This window comes from Chiloscyllium plagiosum, unplaced genomic scaffold, assembly GCF_037043375.1.
Source record: "Chiloscyllium plagiosum isolate Xiang-an unplaced genomic scaffold, Cpla_swu_hap1 HiC_scaffold_1, whole genome shotgun sequence".
NCBI classification, from domain to species: Eukaryota; Metazoa; Chordata; class Chondrichthyes; order Orectolobiformes; family Hemiscylliidae; genus Chiloscyllium; species Chiloscyllium plagiosum.
In genome coordinates, this window is record NW_028270139.1 from 144,094,477 (window position 1) to 144,118,815 (window position 24,339).

The window sequence follows — 24,339 nt, forward strand, 5'->3', positions numbered from 1 at the left end:
TCACTTTGCCGGGCTCATTCCCCAATACCAGGTCGAGTATGGCCCCTTCCATAGTTGGACTATTTACATAATAAATAAAAATCCAAAGAACTGCAGATTCTGTAAATCAGAAACAATAACAGAAATTGCTGGAAAAGCTCAGCAGATCTGGCAGCACCTGCTGAGAGAAAACCAAGTTAATGTTTCAGGTCAAGTGACCCTTCCTCATAACTCTTCTCTCCACAGATGCTGCCAGACCTGCTGACCTTTTCCAGCAATTTCTGTTATTGTTTCTGATTTACAGAATCTGCAGTTCTTTGGATTTTTATTTATTATGTAAATAGTCCAACTATGGAAGGGGCCATACTCGACCTGGTATTGGGGAATGAGCCCGGCAAAGTGATTTAAGTTTCAGTGGGGGAGCATTTCGACAATAGTGACCATAATACTGTAAGTTGTAAGTTACTTATAGATAAGAGTAATCTGTGGATGAAAGTACTAAATTAGGGGAAGGCTAACTACCACAATATTAGACAGGAACTGGGAAATGTAGCTGTTCGAAGGTAAATCTACCTCTGGCATGTGGGAGTCTTTTAAAAGCCAGTTGATTAGAGTTCAGGACCAGCATATTCCTGTGAAATTGAAGGATAAGATTTGGGAACCTTGGATGACAAGAAATTGAGAGCTTAGTCAAAAAGAAAAAGGAGGCATTTGTAAGATTTAGGAAATTGAGGACAGACAGAGCCATTGAAGAATGTCAAGATAACAGGAAAGAACTCAAAAAGGAACAGGAGGGTTAAAAGAGGCCAACAGGATTTAGGAAAATCCCATGGTGCTTTTTTATGTATAAATAGAAGAGTAAGAAGGTAGCTAGGGAAAGGGTAGGTTCACTCAAGGACAAAGGAGAAAATTTATGAGTGGAGCCAGAGGAAATAGGTGAGGCCCTTAACAAATACTTTGCGTCAGTGTTCACAAAGGAGAGGGATAGGTTTATGGTGGGATATGTTGATATTCTGGGCACATCAATATAAAAGAGAATGCTGGATGTTTTAAAACTCATTAAGATAGACAAGTCCCAAGGACCTGATGGGATCCATCCCAGAATGATGAGGGAGGCAGATGAGGAAATTTCCGGCAGCCTTGTACAAACTTTTTGCATCATCTGTAGTCACAGGTAAGGTTCCAGAGGACTGGAGAATTGTCCATTGTTGTTCCTATGTTATGAAGGGCAACAGGATAATCCAGGAAATTGAAGACCAGTGAACCTTATGTCAGTGGTAGGGAAATTATCGGAGAAGATTCTTAGGGATAGGATTTGGAAAAATATGGACTTATTAGCAATAGACAGCATGACTTTGTGCGGGGCAAATCATGTCAAACTTGATTGACCGTTTTGAGGAAGTGACAAAGGTGATGAGGAAAGGACAGTAAATGTTATACATATGGACTTTAGTAAGGTCTTTGACAAGATCCCTCATGGCAGACTGATACTAAAGGTGAAGTCACATGGGATCCGTGGTGAGCTGGTAAGATGGATACAGAAATGGTTTAGTCATAGAAAACCGAGTAGAAGTGGGAGGGTGTTTATCAGACTGGTATTCTGTGACCAGTGGTGTTCTGCAGGGATAAGTGCTGGGATCCCTCTTGTTTGTAATGTATGTAAGAGATTTGGAGCAGTATGTAGGTGATCTAATGATTTAGTTTATAGATGATGCAAAGGTTTGTGGAGCTGCAGAGGATTAACAGAGGATACAGCAGGGTATAGATAAGCTGGAGATTTGGGCATAGAAACGGCAGATGGAGTTTAATCCGGACAAACATGAGGTGATATGTTTTGGAAAATCTAATTCAGGAGGGAAATGTACAGTAAATGGCAGAACTAAAATAGCATCAACATACAGAGGGAAATAGGCATGCACTCCACAATTTCCTGAAAATGGCAACGTAAATGGATAGGGTGGTCAAGAAGGCATATAGTTTGCTTGCAATCATCAGTTGGGTACATGGAGTGCAAAAATGGCAAGTTATGTTGCAGCTGTAGAAGAAAACTTCAGTTCAGCCATATTTAGAAAGTTGTGTACAGTTCTGTTCACCACAGTACCAAAGTATACAGAGACTTTGAAGAGGGTACAGAAATGATTTACCAGGATGTTACTAGGTTCAAAGGGTATTAGCTGTGAGGAGAGATTGGACAAACTTGGTTTGTTTTCACTTGAACGTCAAAAGATGATAGAAGGTGATAGAAGGTTACAGAATTATAAGAAGCATGGATACAGTCAATTGTTCTTCAATGTGATGGTTGCATTCTTGTGCAACTCTGCATTCTAGAATTATGCTTTAGAAACAGTGTTTAGTTTAAAGTGTTGGCGATGTAACCGCATTATGCCAACACACATTTTAAAAGTTCACACTTTACAAATAGCATCCCCAATTCATTAGTCACATGATAGCAAATTGGCTTTGAGAAAACATGTGTTATAGCAGAATGACCTGGACAATGAATGGTCAAAGTCTTTTCCTCAGGTTAGAAGTATCAATTCATAGGGGACATCGGTTTAAGGAAAAAGGGTGTAAGTTTAAAGGAGATGTGAGAGGCAAGATGTTTACACAGAGGGTAGTAAGTGCCTGCAATGTGCTGCCAGAGGACTTGGTGAAAGCAATGTTTAAGAGACATCTTGACAGATATATGAATAGGCAAGGAATAGAGGAATACATACAGCGTAGATGCAAAAGGTTTTTAGTTTAAAAAGACATCATGTGTCAGCGCAGTCTTGGTGGGCTAACAGGCCTGTTCCTGTGCCATATCCTTCATTGTTCTTTGTTAAGGAAATACATAGTTTGCCCTATTCCAACTGCCCTATAGAGGGTGCTTTGCTTTTTTGGATTTTTTCTGGTAGTGATTTGCTGAGTCTGACCTCTGTGGTAGAAAATGACTGGAATCAATGATAGGATTTTGGATTAACTGTTGCTTGCAGAGGTATGGATTAATCAGGGTCATTCAATGTGATTTTTAAAAGGAAAGGGTGTGTTCTATTGGCTTGATTGAATGTTTTGAGGAAGTAGCTCAAAGTATTGGGGAGGATGGTATAATGGATGTTACTTACATGGATTTTAGTAAGATGTTTAGAGTCATAGAGTCATCCATGCCGACTAGATAGCCCAACCCAATCTAGTCCCAAACAAAAAGAGAAAATGCTGGAAAATCTCAGCAGGTCTGGCAGCATCTGTAAGGAAAGAAAAGAGCTGACATTTCGAGTCTAACTGACCCTTTGTCAAAGCTTGAAATGTCAACACTTTTTTCTCTCCTTACAGATGCTGCCAGACCTCCTGAGATTTTCCAGCATTTTCTCTTTTGGTTTCAGATTCCAGCATTTGCAGTAATTTGCTTTTATCCAATCTAGTCCCACCTGCCAGCACCTGGCCCATATCCCTCCAGACCCTTCCTACTCATATACCCATTCAGATGCCTCTTAAATGTTGCAATTGTATTAGCCCCCACCACTTCCTCTGGCAGCTCAGCCAATACATGTACCACCCTCTGTGTGAAAACAATGCCCCTCAGGTGTCTTTTATATTTTTCCCTTCTCATCCTAAATCTATGCCCTCTCGTTCTGGACTCCCCCCATCCTAAGGAAGAGACTTGGTCTATTTACCCTATCCATGCCCCTCATGATTTTATAAACTTCTATAAGGTCACCCCTCAAGCCTCCAATGCTCCAGGGAAAACAGCCCTAGCCTATTCAACCTCTCCCTATAGCTCCAACCCTGGCAATATCCTTGTAAATCTTTTCTGAACCCTTTCAAGTTTCACAACATCTTTCCGATAGGAAGACCAGAATTGCACACAATGTATCAAAAGTGGCCTAATCAATGTCCTCTACAGCCGCAACATGACCTCCCAACTCCTGTACTCAATACTCTGACCAATAAAGGAAAGCATACCAAACTCCACCTTCGCTATCCTATCTACCTGTGACTCCACTTTCAAGGAGCTATGAACCTGCACTCCAAGGTCTCTTTGTTCAGCAACACTCCCTAGGACCTTACCATTAAGTGTATAAGTCCTCAAAGTTTGTGTGAAGATTTGTAGCTCGGGTGCTCGTTGTTGTGGTTCTGTTCGCCGAGCTGGAAGTTTTTGTTGCAAACGTTTCGTCCCCTGGCTAGGCGACAACCTCAGTGCTTGGGAGCCTCCTGCGAAGCACTTCGCAGGAGGCTACCAAGCACTGAGGATGTATAAGTCCTGCTAAGATTTGCTTTCCCAAAATGCAGCCCCTCGCATTTATCTGAATTAAACTCCATCTGCCACTTCTCAGCCCATTGGCCCATCTGGTCCAGATCCTGTTGTAATCTGAGGTAACCCTCTTTGCTGTCCACTACACCTCCAATTTTGGTGTCATCTGCAAACTTATTAACTTGTACCTCTTTTATGCTCTCATACAAATCATTTATGTAAATGACAAGAAGTAGAGGACCTAGCATTGATCCTTGTGGCACTCCACTGGTCACAGGTCTCCAGTCTGGAAAAACAACCCTCCACCACCCACCCTCTGTCTTCTACCTTTGAGCCAGTTCTGTATCCAAATGGCTAGTTCTCCCTGTATTCCATGAGATCTAACCTTGCTAATCAGTCTCCCATGGGGAACCTTGTCGAATGCCTTACTGAACTCCATATAGATCACATCTACTGCTCTGCCCTCATCAATCTTCTTTGTTACTTCTTCAGAAAACTCAATCAAGTTTGTGAGACATGATTTCCCACACACAAAGCCATGTTGACTTTGTTAAAGAACTACATAGTTTGACCTGATCCAGCTGCCCCAGAGGATGCTTTGTAGTGAGTTGGATCCAAAATTGAAACTGCTGTAAAAACTTAGCAAGTCCAGCAGCATCTGTGGAGAGAAAGCAGAGCTAAGTTTCTGAAGAAGGTCACTGAAACAGCATCCGCAGTTGTTTGGTATTCATTTTGGATCCACAATTGGCTCAGCTACAGGAAACAAAGGGTAATGGGTGACTGACAGGTCATAGAATCATAGAATCCCTACAGTTAGAAGCATATCATTTGGACCATCTAGTCCAAACTGTCCCTCAGAAGAGCACCCCACCCAGATCCATCCCACTACCCTATCCCGGTAACTGTGTATTTCAGAGACTACACATCCCTTGATATTATGGGCAATTTAGCATGGCCAAGCCACCTGACCTGGGCATCTTTGGGACTGTGGGGAAAAAACCAGAGCACCCAAAGAAAAACCACATAGACACAGGGAGAATGTGCAAACCCCACACAGACAGTCACCTGAGGGTGGAATCAAACCCAGGCACTGTGAGGCAGTAGTGCTAATCACTGAGCCATCATGCTGTGGGTGTTTTTGCAAATGGCAACTGATGTTGGGTCCTTTGCTGTTTGTGGAGTGTATGAGGATTTAAAATAGATTTATATGTGAGAAGCATGATTGGGAAATTTGCAGATGATGATAAAATTGGCTGGGAAGCTGACTGTGAAAAGAATGACTGTCTTTTGCAAAATAATGAGGAATTTGGGTAGACTGGACAGGGAACAGCGGTATCCCACGACAGTGTATAGATTTAAGTGATTGGAAGAAGGATGAGAAGAGACATGAGGGCAAGGCTTTTCAACCAGAGGTTGGTGGGTGTCTACAATGTGCTACCCTGATCAACCTGTTTCTGAGCTTGAATCTTTTTGCTGTTAAGATCTTTCTAAAGTTTTTTTTTCTGCTGCGTAATAAACTAGTACTCTTCTGTTAGAATAACATTGATAGTCCTGTTTCAATATGTATGGTGACTAATCACCATGATAACCAAACTACAAAAAGAAAACTTATCAAGCCATGCTGCTTTCTGGGATCTGACTTGACCAATGTTACCCATCAGCTGCGATCCTTTGCAGGACTCCTATTTGGTATCTTGCTTGTGCATAAAGCACATTAAACAATAAGGTAACAGGCTATAAATTTGGCTAGGCAAAACTGACGACTGCAGATACTGGAGATTAGAGTGGTGCTGGAAATGCACAGCAGGTCAGGCATCATCTGAGGAGCAGGAGCATCAGGAATGAGACTAGAAGCCTCTGGGGTGGAGAGATAAATGGGAGGAGGGTGGGGCTGGAGAGAAGGTAGCTGGGAATGCAATATGTGGATGGAGAAAGGGGTAAAGGTGATAGGTCAGAAAAAGAGGGTTGAGCGGATAGGTGGGAAGGAAGATTGACAGGTAGGACAGGTCATGAGGATGGTGCTGATCTGGAAGTTTGGAACCTGGGGTAAGGTATGGGGAGGGGAAATGCGGAAACTGGTAAAATCCACATTGATGCCCTGGGGTTGAAGTGTTCAGAGGCAGAAGATGAGGCATTCTTCCTCCAGGCACCGGGTGGTGAGGGAGCGGTGGTGGAGGAGGCCCAGGACCTGCATGTCCTTGGCAGAGTGGGGATGTGAGTTGAAATGTTGGGCTATGGGGCGGAGGAGTTGATTGGTGCAGGTGTCATGGAGATGTTTCCTGAAGCGCTCTGTGAGAAGGCGTCCAGTCTCCACAATGTAAAGGAGACCGCATCGAGAGCAACGGATACATTAAATGACATTGGTGGAAGGGCAGGTGAAACTTTGGATGTGGAAGGCTCCTTTGGGGCCTTGGAAAGAGGTGTGGGCACAGGTTTTGCAATTCTTGTGGTGGCAGGGGAAGGTGCCAGGACAGCATGGTGGTTTGGAGAGGGGGGGGGGGGGTTGATGGAGTTGGTGGACCTGACCAGGTAGTCATGGAGGAAATGGTCTTTGCGAAAAGTAGATAGGAGTGGTGAGGGAAATATGGTGGTGGGGTCAGTTTGTAGGTGGTGGAAATGTCGGCGGATGATACGGTTTATGTGAAGGTTGGTAGGGTGGAAGGTGAGGACCAGGGGGGGTTCTGTTACGATTGGAGGGAGGCGGAGGTGCGGGATGTGGATGAGATGCAATGGAGGGCATCTTCAACCACGTGGGAGGGGAAATTGCGGTCTTGAAAGAAGGAGGCCATCTGGTGTGTTCTGTGGTGGAACTGGTCCTCCTGGGAGCAGATACGGCAGAGGAATTGTGAATACGAGATAGCATTATAATACAAATTAGGCTGTTGACCTTTAAAAATGTATCCTTTTTGAGAAACCCCTCTGATTTTGTTGCCTCACCTTTGTTTCCTTTCCCCTTTTTTGTAAATCTGGCAGGCAGCTCATCCTTCTGTTAAAATTGTGAAACCTTGTATCACTGTGATCCAAAGGGTATCAGTGTGCAATCCTTTTCTGTGCGGTTACAATAAAATCAGGCATTTTGTATATTTTATAACTCTGAGTTTGGAAGACTGTACTGTCAAAGATCGGCACCATTTCAGTTTCTAAGATAAATGATTACAATTGGTCACAGTTTTTCTTCTTTGTTTAATTTCTTTTTCTGAGAAACATTGCATAAGCTTTAAAGGATCTCAAGATAATAAGACAGTTCCTGATATTGACAACAGATGTTTGCTGTTTTTTCAAAGTCAAAAAATTGTGTCAAGTGAGCAAAAAAACACTCCATTTGATCCAAGGCGATGTAGAAATGGTACCATACGTTGCACCTGCTCACATGCCTGCTCTGGGGATTTAAACAACATGTTGCTGTCAGATACATATCCAAACAGCCAAGCTGTCAGATACATATCCAAACTCTCTCAAGCACATCAGGATTTGAGCAACAATTATGTGTCTTTAACCATTCAGATTACAAAAGCAGAGCAGATTCTAAATCAGAATGCTCTCTGGACCATCAGAAGAATGTTATGAAATGAGAGAAGACTTACAAATATGTTGCCAGGGTTGGAGGGTTTGAGCTATAAGGAGAGGCTGAATAGACTGGGGCTGTTTTCCCTGGAGCATAGGAGGTTGAGGGATGAGCTCATAGAGGTTTATAAAATCATGAGGAATATGGATGCGGTAAATAGACAAGGTATTTTCCCTGTGGTGGGGGAGTCCAGAACTAGAGGGCATAGGTTTAAGGTGAGAGGGCAAAAATTTACAAGAGAGCTAAGAGGCAGAGGGGTGGTATGTGTATGGAATGAGCTACCTGAGGAAGTGATGGAGGCTGGTACAATTAAAACATAGGTAAAAACAATGACTGCAGATGCTGAAAACCAGATTCTGGATTAGTGGTGCTGGAAAAGCACAGCAGTTCAGGCAGCATCCGAGAGCACTGCTCCTTGGATGCTGCCTGAACTGCTGTGCTTTTCCAGCACCACTAATCCACAATTAAAACATATAAAAGGCATCTGAATGGGTGTATGAATAGGAAAGTTTTGAGGGATATGGGCCAAGTGCTGGTTAATGGGACTAGATTAATTTAGGATATCTGGTCGGCATGGATGAGTTGGACATAAGCGTCTGTTTCCGTGCTGTACATCTCTGACTCTATGACTCTGAGTCAGTATAGAAAGCAATGTAATGAGGGCAAGAAAGATTGGATTCAGAGAGAGAGAGAGAGAGAGAAAAGAAGCTGTAAAAGTAAAAATAAAACTGCAACAATAATTTAAAATCTAAAGCTATGAGACTGCAGATTTGTAAAAGCTATTTTTCAATCTCAGAAAAGTATTGGTAGGAATGAAAGCCTTACATTAATAAATAAATTCTCACCTTTGCTAATGAATTCAGCTTTATCTGTGTCTTAAGAATGACAACTTTCAGATTTCTGCTTTCAAATGCATATGTATGGTTGTTGTTAATTCGAGCCCATTATCTTGAAACAATGACTGACTCTTTCTATATCCTCCCATGCTGTGACAAAAAAATCTTCATGTTTATTTTGGTTACACACGAACATAATCTCAATTGGAAATGCCAAATAATTTGTGTAGTGAAGTTAATAAAATTTGATTTAGTAAGTTTAGAATTATGGGTTGGCATTCATTGCTGTATTTTTCAACTAGGAGTTTTGATATTTTAAATATAGGTTATTTGACATTTGTATTGTATTATGGAAATGAGATTTATCATCACCTTGATTCACTCTTCTCAACTTAATTTTTTTTGTTTAAAGGAGAAGATGGGTACTTTTGATGACTCAAAGTCCAGTGATTCTTTCCAATCTCCAAGGAATCAAACCATAAATTCAGATCAGAACAGCAATGCTGCGAAAAGAAACATAAATGAAATATTCACACCCAATACTGATGAAACTAGGAGAGAAATAAAAAACAATCAAGCTGTTGCAGATGACACTTCAACCTGCAGACAAGTACACTCACACCAACGTCTAGATCAGTTACATGATGATTTTGAGGGCATTAGTAAACCAGGAATATTGCAGAGTGACATTCAGAATATGCAGTCAGAAACTCAGGCTGAAGGTGGCTGTTCAATAACAATGGGCGATTTACAGCTCAGTAAACACTCAGTGGATAATTCAAGAAATGAGAATCATTCAAACATGGCTGTGCCACGTGCCAATCTTAATCCAAGAGATATGCCCGAAGAGGCCAACCCTTTGGGTTTGGGTGATAGCAGTAGTCAGGGTGCTAATGTTTCTTGTGATTTCAATGCCAAAGACTCAATTAAAGAACAAAAGATTCAAGCATTACATGGTTACCAGAATGATCAACTGCAAAGAAGCTTTTATGATGTTCACAGTCCATTGAATATACAATTGAATTTTGATGCTCAAAATAAATTAAGGAAGGATGTAGGCTCTGATGAAAAACACATGTTAAATCAAGACAAACATATTGGCGACAAATCTGTGGCTTTTCAGGCACATAATATTGAAATTGCACAAACTGGTGATGACGGGGCTGACTCCAAAATTGAATTTGGGGAAAATGTGCAAACAAGTCACAGCACAGATTCAGTTTCCAACAGTGAACAATTAAGCAGTTCTTGTTCCGAGTCCTCGTATGGAAGCATTTATATTAGTTCTGACTCTGTCAGTGAGTCAAGTGCTGATGTGGAACACAGCTCCCAAAGTGCAAACCGATTCAACAATGACACACTGCTTCCTACATCTCAGCTAATTGGCACACAGGCATCAGGTCAGATCTGTGACATGGATGGTTTACAAGAAAATGCACAAAAACAAACTGCGAATTATGAATACAATCTAGACACAAGATCAAATAAAAAGTTAAATCTGGGAGTAAATACTTCAAAGGGAGAAAGTTCATACTCTTGTGCGAATGAATTGAACCAGAGAATATATGATACTAATCCAGGACTGTACAATGAGGATGTTAAGGAACATAGTGGGTATATTTGTCAAGAACCTAATTATGAAGATGAAGCAGGCAGTGATCACAAATTTGAAGCAGCAAACATGGGAAATGCTAGGTGGCGTGCTTTTGATCGTAGCTCCATTGATGCTTTGTCTACTGAGCATGTTTCTTTCGTTGCAAAGAAAGGGTCACAAGCTGAAAAGCCTGTAAAATCAAATAGGGACATAACACAGTCAAATTACCTATATGTAACAGTGTCAGTTCTGGCATTATCAATGGTCGCTGTGTGCATATGGAAATACTACCATAAATAAGGACTATTGTGATCTGAGTGGCTTTATGTCCTGAAACATTATTGTTGAAGTGATTTTAAACTTACAATATAATTTGAGTTAGCTGTTTGGAAGTAGGGAAATCATTCATTTTGTGCTTTTGTTCTTGGGAGGTGTTTGCAATTATATTTTTATTGCAATTTTATCATTGGAACAGGATCTTCATTTTAAACTGAAGATATCAAAGTAATTTACATAAATGTCTCTGCAAACAATTGACTTGAACTGCAACAAAGTAAAAGTGAATTCTAACAAATTTAAAGTAAACTTATCCTTGAACCAAATAATTATTCCAATTTGTATGTTTATGTAGTCACCAGTATCTATGCAAGTGTCCTTAAAATGTAAATATGTATTTGAAAAATTAGAATTTGAATTTTAAAAAGAATTTTTAACTGTGTCCTTGGTTATTTTGTCATGAGCATATTCTTTTGTACATATCAGTTTAATGACCAGCCCTCTGAATGTTAAGAAGATCAATTCTATTTTGCAACCAAAGCAAATACTTGTGAATGCTGGAAATTTAAACTGAAATAGAAAATTCTAGAGAAAATCTGACAACATCTGTACAGAGAAAAGCAAAGTTAATGTTCTTTGGAATGGAAGGGGGCTAGAAAATGAATGGGCTTTTATATTAAAAGGTGAGGAAGAGTAAGTGGAACAAGAGAAGGTTAGAAAGTGAGGGAAATTGCCGTGCCGTTAATGCTGTTGCCTTGCTACTGCTGCATTATACTCTGATGTTATTATTCGGGCTCAGCCAGATCATGTGAAACCTTGTCATTCTGTCTAATTCTGAGCTGAGCTGAATTCCATAAATTTTGGCCAAGACTATGATTGCTTACTTTCACCTCTGCAACCTTACCGTTAAAACAACCCAGCTCAACCCACAGCTCAAATCTTATTTCACATAAAGTTCCAAGTTCTTTTCCTTGTTTATCGCTGTCTTCCTTCAGTGACATTTTACACATTTCTTTCTTCCACCATGACTGGCTGTACTTCCAGCTGTATCTGACCTATTCTTTGAATACAAACAGCTTGACTTCAATTTGGCCAGTTTTTCAACCAAACTTTAATTCACATTACACAATTCCTGCCTGTATGGTTTGGCTTGTGTTCACTTAAATCTGTATTGTTCTCTCAACTTTGTGAAGTGCCTTAAAGTTTTCTAAACTAAATCTCCAATTAATTTCATTGTGAAGTACCCAGAGTTTACACAGAATTTGTAACAACTTTTTAATGTTCATTTTCACAATTACTCTGGTTAATTTTTAATATTGAATTTTTTTTTTCAAAATATTTTTTTCTTAGAATAATGTCTTGCTGGAGTTACCTCTTTCAGAAATAAAGAAAAACTTCAATTTATGTAACAGCTTTCACAACTTCACAGTACTTCTAAATCCTTTGTAACCAGTGGAAGATAAATTTGGACTCTCTGGTTCTGCAGGAGAATCACAACCTGCAGCAGTCCTGTACAATGCATGAATGTTTCAGGAATTAACCAGACAACTGTGACATTACTGTGTGAACTTGTCAGGCTGCACATGCTACAGCTTCCAGGACCAGTAATTTTTCCCAAAGATACTTCTTTAATACTGTAATTTTTTTCCAACTTTAATGGAAAGCAAAATTGTGCAGGATGTATTAAGGATGTACACTCCCCTGGTTTTATACTCCCTGTAGATTTTGAATGATCTGCCCACTTATGTGCTTTATTGTGTCAGATAACTGCCCTCACCATTTGAGCATTTCCCAAAAACACACAATATGTACTCTTTTTATCTATCTGTCTGAGAAAGGACATGATCCACAACGATCCACATGTTTGAGCTAGTAGTTGGAATCTCTCTCTCCAACGTGAAGACTAGTTCTCTTCCACTAAGGTGGATCTCACAAGGGTCATGGCAGATTTTCTCTCCCTCTCCCTCTCCCTCTCCTTCTCCCCTCTCCATCTCCCTCTTCCCCCTCCCTCTCCCCTTCTTCCTCTTCCCCCTCCCTCATCTCCAAGTGATCCCTCTACTGTGGGATCAGGTCAAGTCATCACTGGTTTTTAATGAAGGGCTGTAAGTTGGTTTTAAAACAGAAGGTTAATTATTGGATAAATGTTCCTGTCTCTATTCTAAACTAGCTACCTTAATTAAATAAGACAGTCCAAAGAGGCGCAGGTTAGGTGAATTGGCCATGCTAAGTTGCCCATAGTGTTCAAGGATGTGTAGGTTAGGTGTATTAATCAGGGGAAATGTAAAGTAGTAGAGTAGGGAAATGAATCTGGGTGGGATACTCTGAAGAGGGTCTGTGTGGACTTGTTGAGCCAAATGTAGGGATTCTGTAATTCTGTGATCTATTTGAATTCCATAGCTGAGAATGAAATTCAATCACTTGTACAGTTTTATCAAGTCATTAAAAGAAACATAACTGAATTAGATTAGATTACTTACAGTGTGGAAACAGGCCCTTCGGCCCAACAAGTCCACACCGACCCGCAACCCACCCAGACCCATTCCCCTACATTTACCCCTTCACCTAACACGACGGGCAGTTTAGCATGGCCAATTCACCTAACCTGCACACGTTGGACTGTGGGAGGAAACCGGAGCAAACACACGCAGAGAATGTCCAAACTCCACACTGAGAGTCACCTGAGGCGGGAATTGAACCTAGGTCTCTGGCACTGTGAGGCAGCAGTGCTAACTACTGTGCCGTTCAAAAGGACATGACCTCACTCCCATCCTTATCTTGTGTGTCTCTGTCATCTGCCCCTTGATCATGGATGCAAAGATCTGCTCAGTTTATTTACAGCTACACTATGCTGTTTGGAAAGCTGTAAATTTGCAATTGTTTATTTCTCCACAGTCACAATGACCGTGGTTTATGACTTTTCTCTACACCCAACCATGCTATGGTGCTCTTTTAGAAGCTGTTTGGTTACAATGTTTGCTGTTTCTGCCTTGGTTTGACAGAGCAGGAATTTTCTTTATCAACTGCTTATATGTTAAGATTAGATTAGATTAGATTACCTACAGTGTGGAAACAGACCCTTCGGCCCAACAAATCCACACCGACCCTCCGAAGAGAAACCCACCCCTCCTATATTTACCCCTGACTAATCCACCTAACACTACGGGCAATTTAACATGGCCAATTCATCTAACCTGCACATCTTTGGACTGTGGGAGGAAACCGGAGCACCCAGAAGAAACCCACGCAGACACGGGGAAAATGTGCAAACTCCACACAGACAGTTGGCGATGCGGGAGCTGCCTGTCTATGGAAGTCTGATTAAATTCCCCTGTCTTTTCTCACTGCGAGTCTTTTATGTTTCCCACAGGATCTTTCATTATCTTATCCACAGCACAGATGGCTCTGGTTAGCACTGCTGCCTCACAGCGCCAGGGACCTGAGTTCGATTCCAGCCTCGGGCAACTGTCTATGTGGAGTTGGCATATGCTCCCCGTGTCTGCGTGGGTTTCCTCCCACAATCCAAAGAGGCGCAGGTTAGGTGAAGTGGTCATGCTAAATTGCCCATTGTGTTCAGGGATGTGTAGGTTAGGCGCATTAGTCAGGGGTAAATGTAGAGTAATAGGGGAATGGGTCTGGGTGGGATACTCTTCAGAGGGTCGGTGTGAACTTGAGGGCGGAAAGGCCTGTTTCCACATTGTAGGCATTCTATGCTACTTATGATATTATCCAGTAACTCTGTATAGAGACCACAAGTCTGGCTGTGAATGTCTGCTGTATACAATTGCTAATCCCTTTTCGGCCATCTTTGTACTAAAATGTTGGCCATTTTATGTCAACTTGAGTCATAGGCTGCGACAACAACTACCCTGGTTATGTCAGGCAGGTGAATTTAGAGCTTGGATTAATACATATAATTACGATGTTGTAGCTATTACAGAGACTTGGTTGAGAGGCGGTCAAGACAGGCAGCTTAACATTCTGAGATTTAGATGTTTCAAGTGAGATTGAGGAATGTAAATGAGGTGGAGAAGTTACATTACTGATTAGGGAAAATATCACAGCTATTGGGAGGGAGGACACCTTGGAGAGCTCGTCCAGTGAGGACTTGTGGGTACAGCTCAGGAATAGGAAGAGTGTGGTCACTTTGGAATTGTTCAACAAGCCTCACAATATCCTACAGCTGATAGAGGAATAGATGTGTGTACAAGTTATAGAAAAATGTAAAAACAACAGGGTTGTTGTGGGTGATTTTAACTTCCACTGTATTGACTGGAACTTGCTTAGTGCCAGGGGCTTGGATGGGGGTGGAATTTGTTAGATGAATCCAGGACAGTTCTTTGAAACAATACATGAATAGTCCAACTAAGGAAGGGGCCATGCTGGACATTTACTGGTCAGGTGATTGAAGTGTGGGGAAGCATTTTGAGAATCCTGCCTGTAATTCTTTAAGTTTTGAGTTGCTTATGGGTTACAGTCCTCGGATGGAAGTACCAAATTGGAGAAGGCCAGCTACTGTAATATCAGATGGGAACTGGGGAATGTTGACAGGGGCCACTGTTAGAGGGGAAATCCATAATGTGGGCAAATTTTAAAGGCCTGTGAAAATGAACGATAAGATTTGGGAACCTCAGGCAGCAAGAGAAATTGAGAGCTTAGTCAAGAAGAAAAAGAAGGTATGCATATGATTTAGGAAACTGAGGATAGACCGAGCCATCGAAGAACATCAAGATAGCAGGAAAGAACTCAAACAAAGAATTCGGAGGGTTAAAAAGAGCCATGAAATGTCTTTGGCAAACAGGATTAAGGAAAATCCGAAGGTATAAGGAATAAAACGGTAGCTAGGGAAAAGATAGGTCCACTCAGGGACAAAGGAAGGAATTTCAGCATGTAGCCGGAAAAAGGAGGGAATTTCTGCAGGGAGCCGGAAAAAGGAGGGAATGTCTACATGGAGCCGGAAGACGTGACAGAGGTCCTTAATGAATTCTTTGCATTGATATTCACAAAGGAGAAGGATGTGGTGAGTCTCAGGAACATTATGTTGATATTATATCATATGTGTTATAAACCAGGCCAGAGCCCCTCAAAATATTTTAAGAAGGTAGCTTAGACTCTAACTTTTTCTTATTTTAAAGATAGATGTGAAGTGGGTATTCCAGGCGTGATGCAGCTGGTCTAAATACTGGACTTTAAGAAGACAGAATTTATTTAAACACAACAGTTGAAACATGAACAAAAGACAGCGGAATTTAGAGTAACTTAACAACTGGAAAACTTAACCAACCCACTAAAACAACTTTACTAATTAACTGTTCCAATACAGTAACATTCCATAAGCACATCCCTTGGCAAAAAGGTAAATTCAAATACAGATTCTTACAGGCAGGAGGAAACAACATCCAAAGAGAGATTGTATAGAGTCAGAGAATCCTTTACTGAAGCTTGCAACACTTCTGGACTCCAGCATTTTGTGACTACAACAGCTTAAAATAATCTGGAAAAAAACCTGAGCTGGGAGAACTGGTCACTCCCCCTCCATTGTTAAACTAGACTCTATGGCACCTCTACCTTTACAACCTCTTCAAAAATACCAAGGATGAAATAACCTTTTCAAAGTGACAGCATCATCACATATGTCAATATAAAAAAAGGTATTAGGTGTTTTAACAAGTATTATGGTAGACAAGCACCTGATGGGATCTATCCCAGAATGCTGAGGGAGGCAGGTGAAGAAACCACTGAGGCCTTGTATAAAATCTTTATACCCTCTTTAGTCACTGAAGAGGATCCAGAGGGCTGGAGAATAGGTAACATTGCTTTTTTTTTGTTTAAGAAGGGCAACAGGCATAATCCTGGTAATTACAAACTAGTAAAATTTATGTCAGTGGTAGGACAATTTTGGAGAAGATTCTTAGGGATAGGATTTATCACATTTGGAAAAATATGGACAATATCGGCAATCTCTCAGGTCGAGTAGTATCATCTTTTATAAGCCATCAATTTGTGGGTCTTCAGATGGTTGAAGAGGTCAATCCAGGATCTGCATATTCTATTGCAATATGGGCATTAGTGAGTGGTGATGGTGGTTGGAGATAGTAGTGGGTAAGTCTTCCTGATGCTTTTTCTCTCCTTGCTCGAGAGTCACTTCTGTTCAGTGGCGCAGTGGAAATCATTATCTTGGCCTATAGCTCCCTGCTGGATGATGTTTCTCCAGTGATTCCAGTTTGTAGCTATGTCCTCTCAGTTGTTGATGCTGATATAGAATTTCTTGAGGTTGGACCAGATGTTCTCTTTGAACTATCTTTTTTGGCCACCAGGAGCGTGCTGATCTTCCTTTAGCTGGGAGTACATGAGAGCTATGAATTGGGCATTCGAATGACATGGCCAGTCCATCAGAGTTGCTGTTAAATTATTGTAGTTGTAATGCTGGCTATGTTGTCCTCTTCCAAGATGCCGGTGTTAGTGTGCTTGTCTTCCCAGGTTATGCACAGGGTGTTTCATACTGATCTCTGGTGGTGTTGTTTCAGTGACTTAAGGCGCCTACTATAGGTAGCCCAGTTTCAGCTCCATAAGACAGTGTGGGACAGACGAATTAGTGTTAGGCAGCGTGGCCTGTGCAGGGAGGGTCATGTCTCTCAAACTTTATTGAGTTTTTTTGAGGAAGTGACAAACATAGCGAATATAGGAAGGGTGGCAGATGTTGCTATGTGGACATTAGTAAAGCCTTTGACAAGGTCCCTTGTGCATAATACCAAAGGTGAAGACACATGGGATTTGCAGTTAGCTGGTAGGCTAGATGTAGAACTGACTGGGTCATAGAAAGTTAAAAATCACACAACAGCAGGTTATAATCCAGCACGTTATTTGGAAACTAGTGCTATAACCAGGTGTTTGAATTGAATTGATGCAGATCATGCAAAGATTGGGGAGCTGTGGATAGTCAGGTGAATTGCCAGAGGATTCAGCAGGACAGAGGCTGGATTCTTGGGCAGAGCAATAGCAAGTAGATTTAATCCAGACAAATATGAGGTGATCATTTTGAGAGATTTAATGCAGGAAGGAAATATACAGTAAATGGCAGAAACCTTAGTAGAATCAACATACAGAGGCAAACGGTCCTTAAGACCATAAGATATAGGAGCAGAAATTAGACCATTAAATCCATCGAGTCTGCTCCACCATTCAGTCATGGATGATAAGTTTCTCGACCCCATTCTCCCACTTTCTCCCCATGACCCTTGATCATCTTTTATAATCAAGAACCTATCTATCACCGTCTTAAATATGACCTTTCTTCCACAGCCTTCTGTGGCAGTGAATTCCATAGCTTCACCACTCTCTGACTGAAGACGTTCCTCCTTATCTCTGTACTAAAATGTCTTCCCTTTACAATAAGGATGTGCCCTCGGGTCCTAGTCTCTCCTATCAATGGAAACACCTTCCCAACATCCATTCTGTCCTGTCCATTCAGTATTCTGTAAGTTTCAATTAGATTTCCCCTCATCCTTCTAAAAGTCTCTCGTGTTAAGCTGTTCATTCCTATTTTCATGAATATTCTCTGATTGCGCTCCAGGGCCAGTAATCCTTCCTGAGATATGGGGCCCAAAACTGTGCACAACATTCCAAATGTGGTCTCACCAGAGCCTTATAGAGCCTCAGAAGTACATTCCTGATTTTATATTCAAGTCCTCTCAAAATAAATGCCATCATTGCATTTGCCTTCCTAACTACTGATTTAACCTGCAAGTTTACCTGAGAGACAGGATCATGGACCAAATATTGAACTACAGAAGCAATCATCCCAACATCCACAAACGAAGCTGCATCAGAACATTATTCCAATGAGCCACCACACACTGCAGCACAGAGAAACTACGCAGAGCAGGGCAAATTCACCAAACCGTGTATTCAAAAAGAACAGGTACCCAATGAACACAGTCTGCAGATTTCAGCAACAAACCTAAACAAGCAGACAAAACATGTCAAGACACCCTAGCCACTTTCCCCTACATCAAAGACATCTCGGAAATGACTACCAGACTACTCAGACCCCTTGGCATCATGGTAGCCCACAAACCCACCAACTCACTAAAACAGCAGCTAATGAACTTGAAAGACTCTATACAGACAACAAGCAAAACTAAAGTTATTTACAAAATACCATGCAAGGATGTAACAAACACTATATTGGACAAACAGGCAGAAAACTAGCCAGCAGGATACATGAACATCAACTAGCCACAAACAACATGACCCTGTCTCACTAATATCCTTACATACAGATAGAGAAGGACACAGACTGGGACAACGCATCCATCCCAGGACAAACCAAACAGAGACATGCATGTGAATTCCTAGAAGCATGGCATTCCAACCGGAACTCTATCAACAAAACATTGACTTGGACCCGATTTACCACCCCCGTGAGAAAAAGAACATAAGATGACATCACCACAGGAAATGACATCACTAACCCAAAGAAACCCAAACATATAAATAGAAAGCAGGAATCATCAGCAATGCTTTGTCTGGAGGCTCACTGAAGATACTACCTAGTGTGATGACAAAACATCTGAAAATGAACCTTCCAGCTCAGCGAGCAAACCTACATTCAGAACCTCAACCTGACCTACAAATCTTCTCAAAACTCTCTATCATTGTATCATCTGCAAACTTAGCCAGAATACCCTCAATTCCTTCATCTCGATCATTAATGTATAAAGTGAAAAGTTCTGGTCCCAACACTGAGCCTTATGGAACACCACTTGTGACCGGTGCCACCCTGAGAAGGACCATTTTATCCCCACTCTCTGCTTTCTGCCAGACAGCCAAGCTTCCATCCATGCTAGAACCTTGCCTCCAACACTATTGGCCCTTATCTTTCTCAATAGCCTCCCGTGTGGCATCTTGTCAAAGGCCTTCTTGAAGTCCAGGTAGATTACATCCTTTGGTTCTCCTTGGTCTAATCTGCTCAATACTTCCTCAAAGAATTCTAGCAAATTTGTCAGGGATGAGCTCTCCTTGATGAAACCATGCTGCCTCTGTCCAATTTTACCGAACACTTCCAAGTATTCAGAAATCTCATCCTTCATGATTGATTCCAGGATCTCACATGTCTTCATTAAAACAGTCATCATGTGTCTGTCTTGGTGGGCCAAAGGATCTGTTCCTGTGCTGTACTTTTCTTTGTTCTTCACACAGTTTAGAACAGCATTTGTCCAAAAACTACACAAAGCAGGTTAATTAGAATACTGTATATGGGATAGGGGCACACAATTGCTTACCGGTATTTCTCTGCTATTGTTGATTCAGATTTGCAATTCTTCCCTCTTTCACAACAGCATGTGTCATTGTATTCGTATTGGATAATGTATTATCTTGGATAATGCCAACATATTCCACCTCAAAGATTTGTAACCTGCTTTGAATTGACATTATGATCAGGATCCCAAGTATCATCCCCACAGCCCTTTCTGGGGTCCTCTTACAATCGTTGTTAAGCCAGTTGCCATAATTGATCATTTGAACATGAGATGTCTCATTCCACAGAACAAGTGCTCAATCTGCACATCAGTGATCCAGGCTGGAACTAATCCTTGCTTAATGTCGAGAGTGTGGTGCTGAAAAAGCACAGCCAGTCAGGCAGCATCCGGGGAGCAGGAGAATTGATATTTTGTGCATAAGCACTTCATCGGGAATGAGGCTTGTGGCCCAAGGGGGCTGACAGATAAATGAGAGGGGTTTGGGGCTGGAGGGAAGGTAGCTGAGAGTGCGATAGGTAGATGAAGATGGGGGTGAAAGTGATAGGTCAGAGAGGAGGGTGGAGCAGATAGGTGGGAAGGAAGAGGACAGGTCAAGAGGGCAGTGCCGAGTTGGAAGGTTGGATCTGGGATATGGTGGGTGGGGGGGCTATGAGGAAACTGGTGAAATCCACATTGATCCCATGTGGTTACACAGTCCCAAGGTGGAAGATAAGGCGTTCTTCCTCCAGGTGGCAGGTTGTAAACATTTGACAATGGAGGAGGCCCCTGCACGTCCTTGGGGCAGTGGGAAGGGGAGTTGAAGTGTTCAGCCACAGGGCAGTGGGTTTGCTTCGTGCATGTGTCCCAGAGATGTTCTCTGAAGCGTTCCGCAAGTAGGAATCCTGTCTCCTCAGTATAGATTTGGCAACAGCTTATGGAGCAGAAGCGACTACATTCAGAGCAACGGATACATAAATGATGTATGTGGAAGTGCGGGTAAATCTCTGATGGATGTGGAAGGCTCCTTTGGAGCCTTGGACAGAGGTGAGGGGGGAGGTGTGGGCACAGGTTTTGCAATTCTTGCGATGGCTGGGGAGGGTGCCAGGAGGACATCCTCACTCTCTCCTATTATTGCTTAGCTTGCTTGGCTTCTCCTTCAACTGTTCAATTGTCCATTGGCTGAACAACATCCTATTCGAATTCCTATTATCTATCTTTCTCTGGACATCCTGTTTCTGGTCCTGGTATGCCGTTCTGTGTACTACTTTGCCTAATTTTCCTTTCACTCGTCCCTTTGGTATCTTGCTGACTCTTTAGTTTTATTTTATTGAAGGTCTGTTTAACTTGCTGGGTTAAAGTCTGAATAATTATCCAAATTAGCCAAATTGGGGGTTCTGAATGTAGTCGCTTCTGCTCCATAAGCTGTTGCCAAATCATTCAACATATTTCTTTCAGTACATCTCACTGGCCTGGGTCTGCCTCCCTCATGTCAATCCCTATTTTCTGACCGAATAGCTGATGGGTCAAATACAAATATAATTTCTGAGGTTGGGAGGAGCACCACTCTGGCAGTTGGTTTCTGGATAATATATAACACCACCAGTACCAATTTCCGGTGTATGGTATTATATAGGATTTTAACCATGTGTTTTCAATGCTGGCCTTTTGTGCTCCTGGAGTAGTCCGCAAAGAAACTTGTCAGAGTGCACTTCTGGCTGGTTTTAGACTATTTCTAATTTCATAAAGGACATAGCTCCCCTGACAATCCTCCTGCGGAATTATTGTCCAATTCCTAGCTCTTTCCCTGGGCTTGTAGCCAAGCTTCCCATTTCTGTACATCCATTTGTGGAAACCCCCACCTGTCACCCATGGTGTCTGTGCTCAGGAAGCCATAATCTGAACTCCCGTTTTGTCTTCCTATACAGGGCCCACTGGTTGTTATACGAACCATCACAGATTTATTGGGATGGGCCCACAAACACCATCTTGCCATTCACCCGTCTCCAGTGGCTCAAACCACATAGAACTGGGATGTGTGTACTCTTGCCCAAGTGGCACTTCCAATGACCTCATCCTGGCAATCCAGCTGACAATGTAGACCAACAGGCTGTATGTTGTCATCCTGGAGAGGAATCAAGGTGGCATCTGTTCCTATCCTTATGAAATGTCTGACAAACTTTACATACCTCCCCACTCTACATCAACAATGGAGATTTTCCTTCTAACTCTGTCTGGCCTTGCCCCATGCTTGGCCAAACTGCCCCCAAAATTTGCTTTTATCAAATTCTCCCAATACCCCTCACTTCAGGCCCAACACTGATTCATCAAAATGGGAGGCAGTCAGAAGTTGGTCAATGCCTTTGCACCATCAGGGGTCCAGATAATTAAAATTTAAGACATGAGATGAAAAATGGCTAAAAAACAAAATGGCCTTTGATTTGAATAAGATGAAGGGAAGTGATGATTATGGCCCAAAAGATGAAAATGATGTTGGCTATCTCTCATATTATATGCTGCTGTAGTTCTTTAGGACCAGGATGGACTGGCAGATTCGGGCTACAGCAGTAACAAAGGTTTATGATCACATTCTCCTGTGACTAAGATAAGTTAGCACAGCACCAGGGTTGTGGTGTATTGGAGGGTGCATATTTGTGTGTGTGAGTGAGAGGGAGAGAGAGCATGAATTGGGACCTTTGCTGAGGTGGTAGACCTCTGGCTGCCAGGGACTTGCTCTTCCACCATATCTTGGTGGGAGAGTCAGAATGACTTCCTTACTATAGGGGTCATCTTGGGTGTCAGATAGGATGCTTTCTTGGGCGAAATGTGGCCAACTGTCCTTTTCGCTTCAGGGCTGTTGTATACTTAGGGCCTGTCTCTTCTGGCTGGGATTGGTGGGGCCAACTGCGGTTCAGTTCCAGAGATTGAGGCCTCAGGAAGGACAGTGTCCAGGGCTGGTGCTGGATCGGTAACTGGTACTGGTCCTCAATCAGGATTGGAAATTTGGATTAGGTTTGGATTAAGACTGGTCTGGGACTCCGGTTAGTTTCTGTATCCCTCCGTGTTCTCCTAGAAATACGTGGAATTGGTGGCTGTTGCTTTGGGCAGCAAAGGTATTTCACTGAGTTGGGTGATACCACCCACTTTTCCCTGTAGCCAGCAAAATTCTGTACATTATCAGGCTGGCCTTGTCCATCACCATTGGGGACCTGTATATCTGGGGACAGGAATGTTCCTGGCTCAATACTTTGTAACATCATCCACTGGCCTACTTCATACACAACTGGGTTCACCTCCCCAACAAAGTACGTCTTGTTCCGCTTTTTCCTTTTCGCCACCCTGATGGCCAATGCTTTGTGTGCACCCTGTATATTTTCTGATAGAACTTTTAGTTTTTTCGTGGCAGGGGGCTCTGTCAAGTCATGTTCTATTAAAGGTTTAATGCCTGTCAAGGGGCTTCTGGTAATTAGAGCGTGAGGAGTGAATGCAGTTGAATGCGATTTCCTTATGAACACAAAGACGAAGGGGAAAAATATGTTTCTGGATGAGTTGTTTTGCTGGACGATCGTTTACAGCATGCCTTTTGAGGTTGAGATTCATCCTCCCAAAAATCCTGGTGGACTGGAGATGGTAAGTGATATGGAACCTTTCCCTTTTGCCAAATATAGTCATCATTACCTTCAGTACCTGAGCTGCGTATTAGGTTCTCTGATCTGAATCTATATTACGGGTAAAATGCCATCAAGTGAAAATGTGCTGAAGTAGACATACGCTGCAACTTTAGCAGCGTTGGTTGACTGGGAAATGCCTCTACCCAATTGCTAAAAATGTCCATGATGACTAGGATACACTTATATCCCCCTTTACATGGTGGTAGGGGGCCAATATAGTCTATTTGAAGGCCTACTGTATTATGTCTTTTCCCATTTTTGGTTGCCAACACCTTACCTTAATTTTGTCAGTCATGGGTTCTGTCCCTTGCTGACCCTGGATATCATGGCATTGATAAATCGCTTCATTTTGGTCCTAGACCAGTACCACATATCATCCACTTTTCAGGACAAGTCCATACTTAGTATTTAACTTGTCCACCACTTACTGTATGAGGTGGGGATTGTTCCCTCCTGTACCAGCTTTAACTCAACATTGCCGCTCTGAGCCTGTACTGGCCTTCACTTGGTTTGGTTCACAGTGACAGCTTCCGTTTGTTCTAGAATGGAGGGCTGTCATGATTCTCCTTCATGGGCACCCTGCTTTGTCAACTCATCTGCCCTATCTCCCATTTGGGGGTGTGGGGAGGCTGGTGGTGAGGTCTACCTTTGAGCAGGGGTGTAGACAGTAATGATTTCCCGTGTGGTGAGACAAATCCTCTAGTTTCCTACATTGTCAGGAAGTCAGTTTTTATTTGGCAACAGTGTCCATGTGCTGTTCAGCCCATTCCCACACAGCATTCGTTTTCCTGCCAATTTTACCAACATAAAATAACATAATTTAATAGAGACATACAAGATAATCAGAGGGTTAGATAGGGTGGATAGGGAGAGCCTTTTTCCAAGTATGGGGACGGCAAACACAAGGGGACACAACTTTAAAGTGAGGGGAGATAGGTGTAAGACAAATGT

General features: G+C 42.2%; 1 protein-coding gene across 3 annotated transcripts in view; it reads left to right on the forward strand.

Annotated features, from left to right (window-relative positions):
* The window catches only part of LOC122554968 (uncharacterized), a 36,232-nt gene extending 25,321 nt beyond the window's left edge, over nt 1–10,911 (forward strand). For all 3 annotated transcript variants that reach the window (XM_043700483.2, XM_043700574.2, XM_043700665.2), the window contains exon 5: nt 9,024–10,911. In XM_043700483.2, coding sequence (XP_043556418.2) covers nt 9,024–10,505 — 1,482 coding nt within the window. In that variant the 3' untranslated portion in view covers nt 10,506–10,911. The remainder of the gene's footprint in view (nt 1–9,023) is intronic.
* The last annotated feature ends 13,428 nt before the right edge of the window (nt 10,912–24,339 follow it).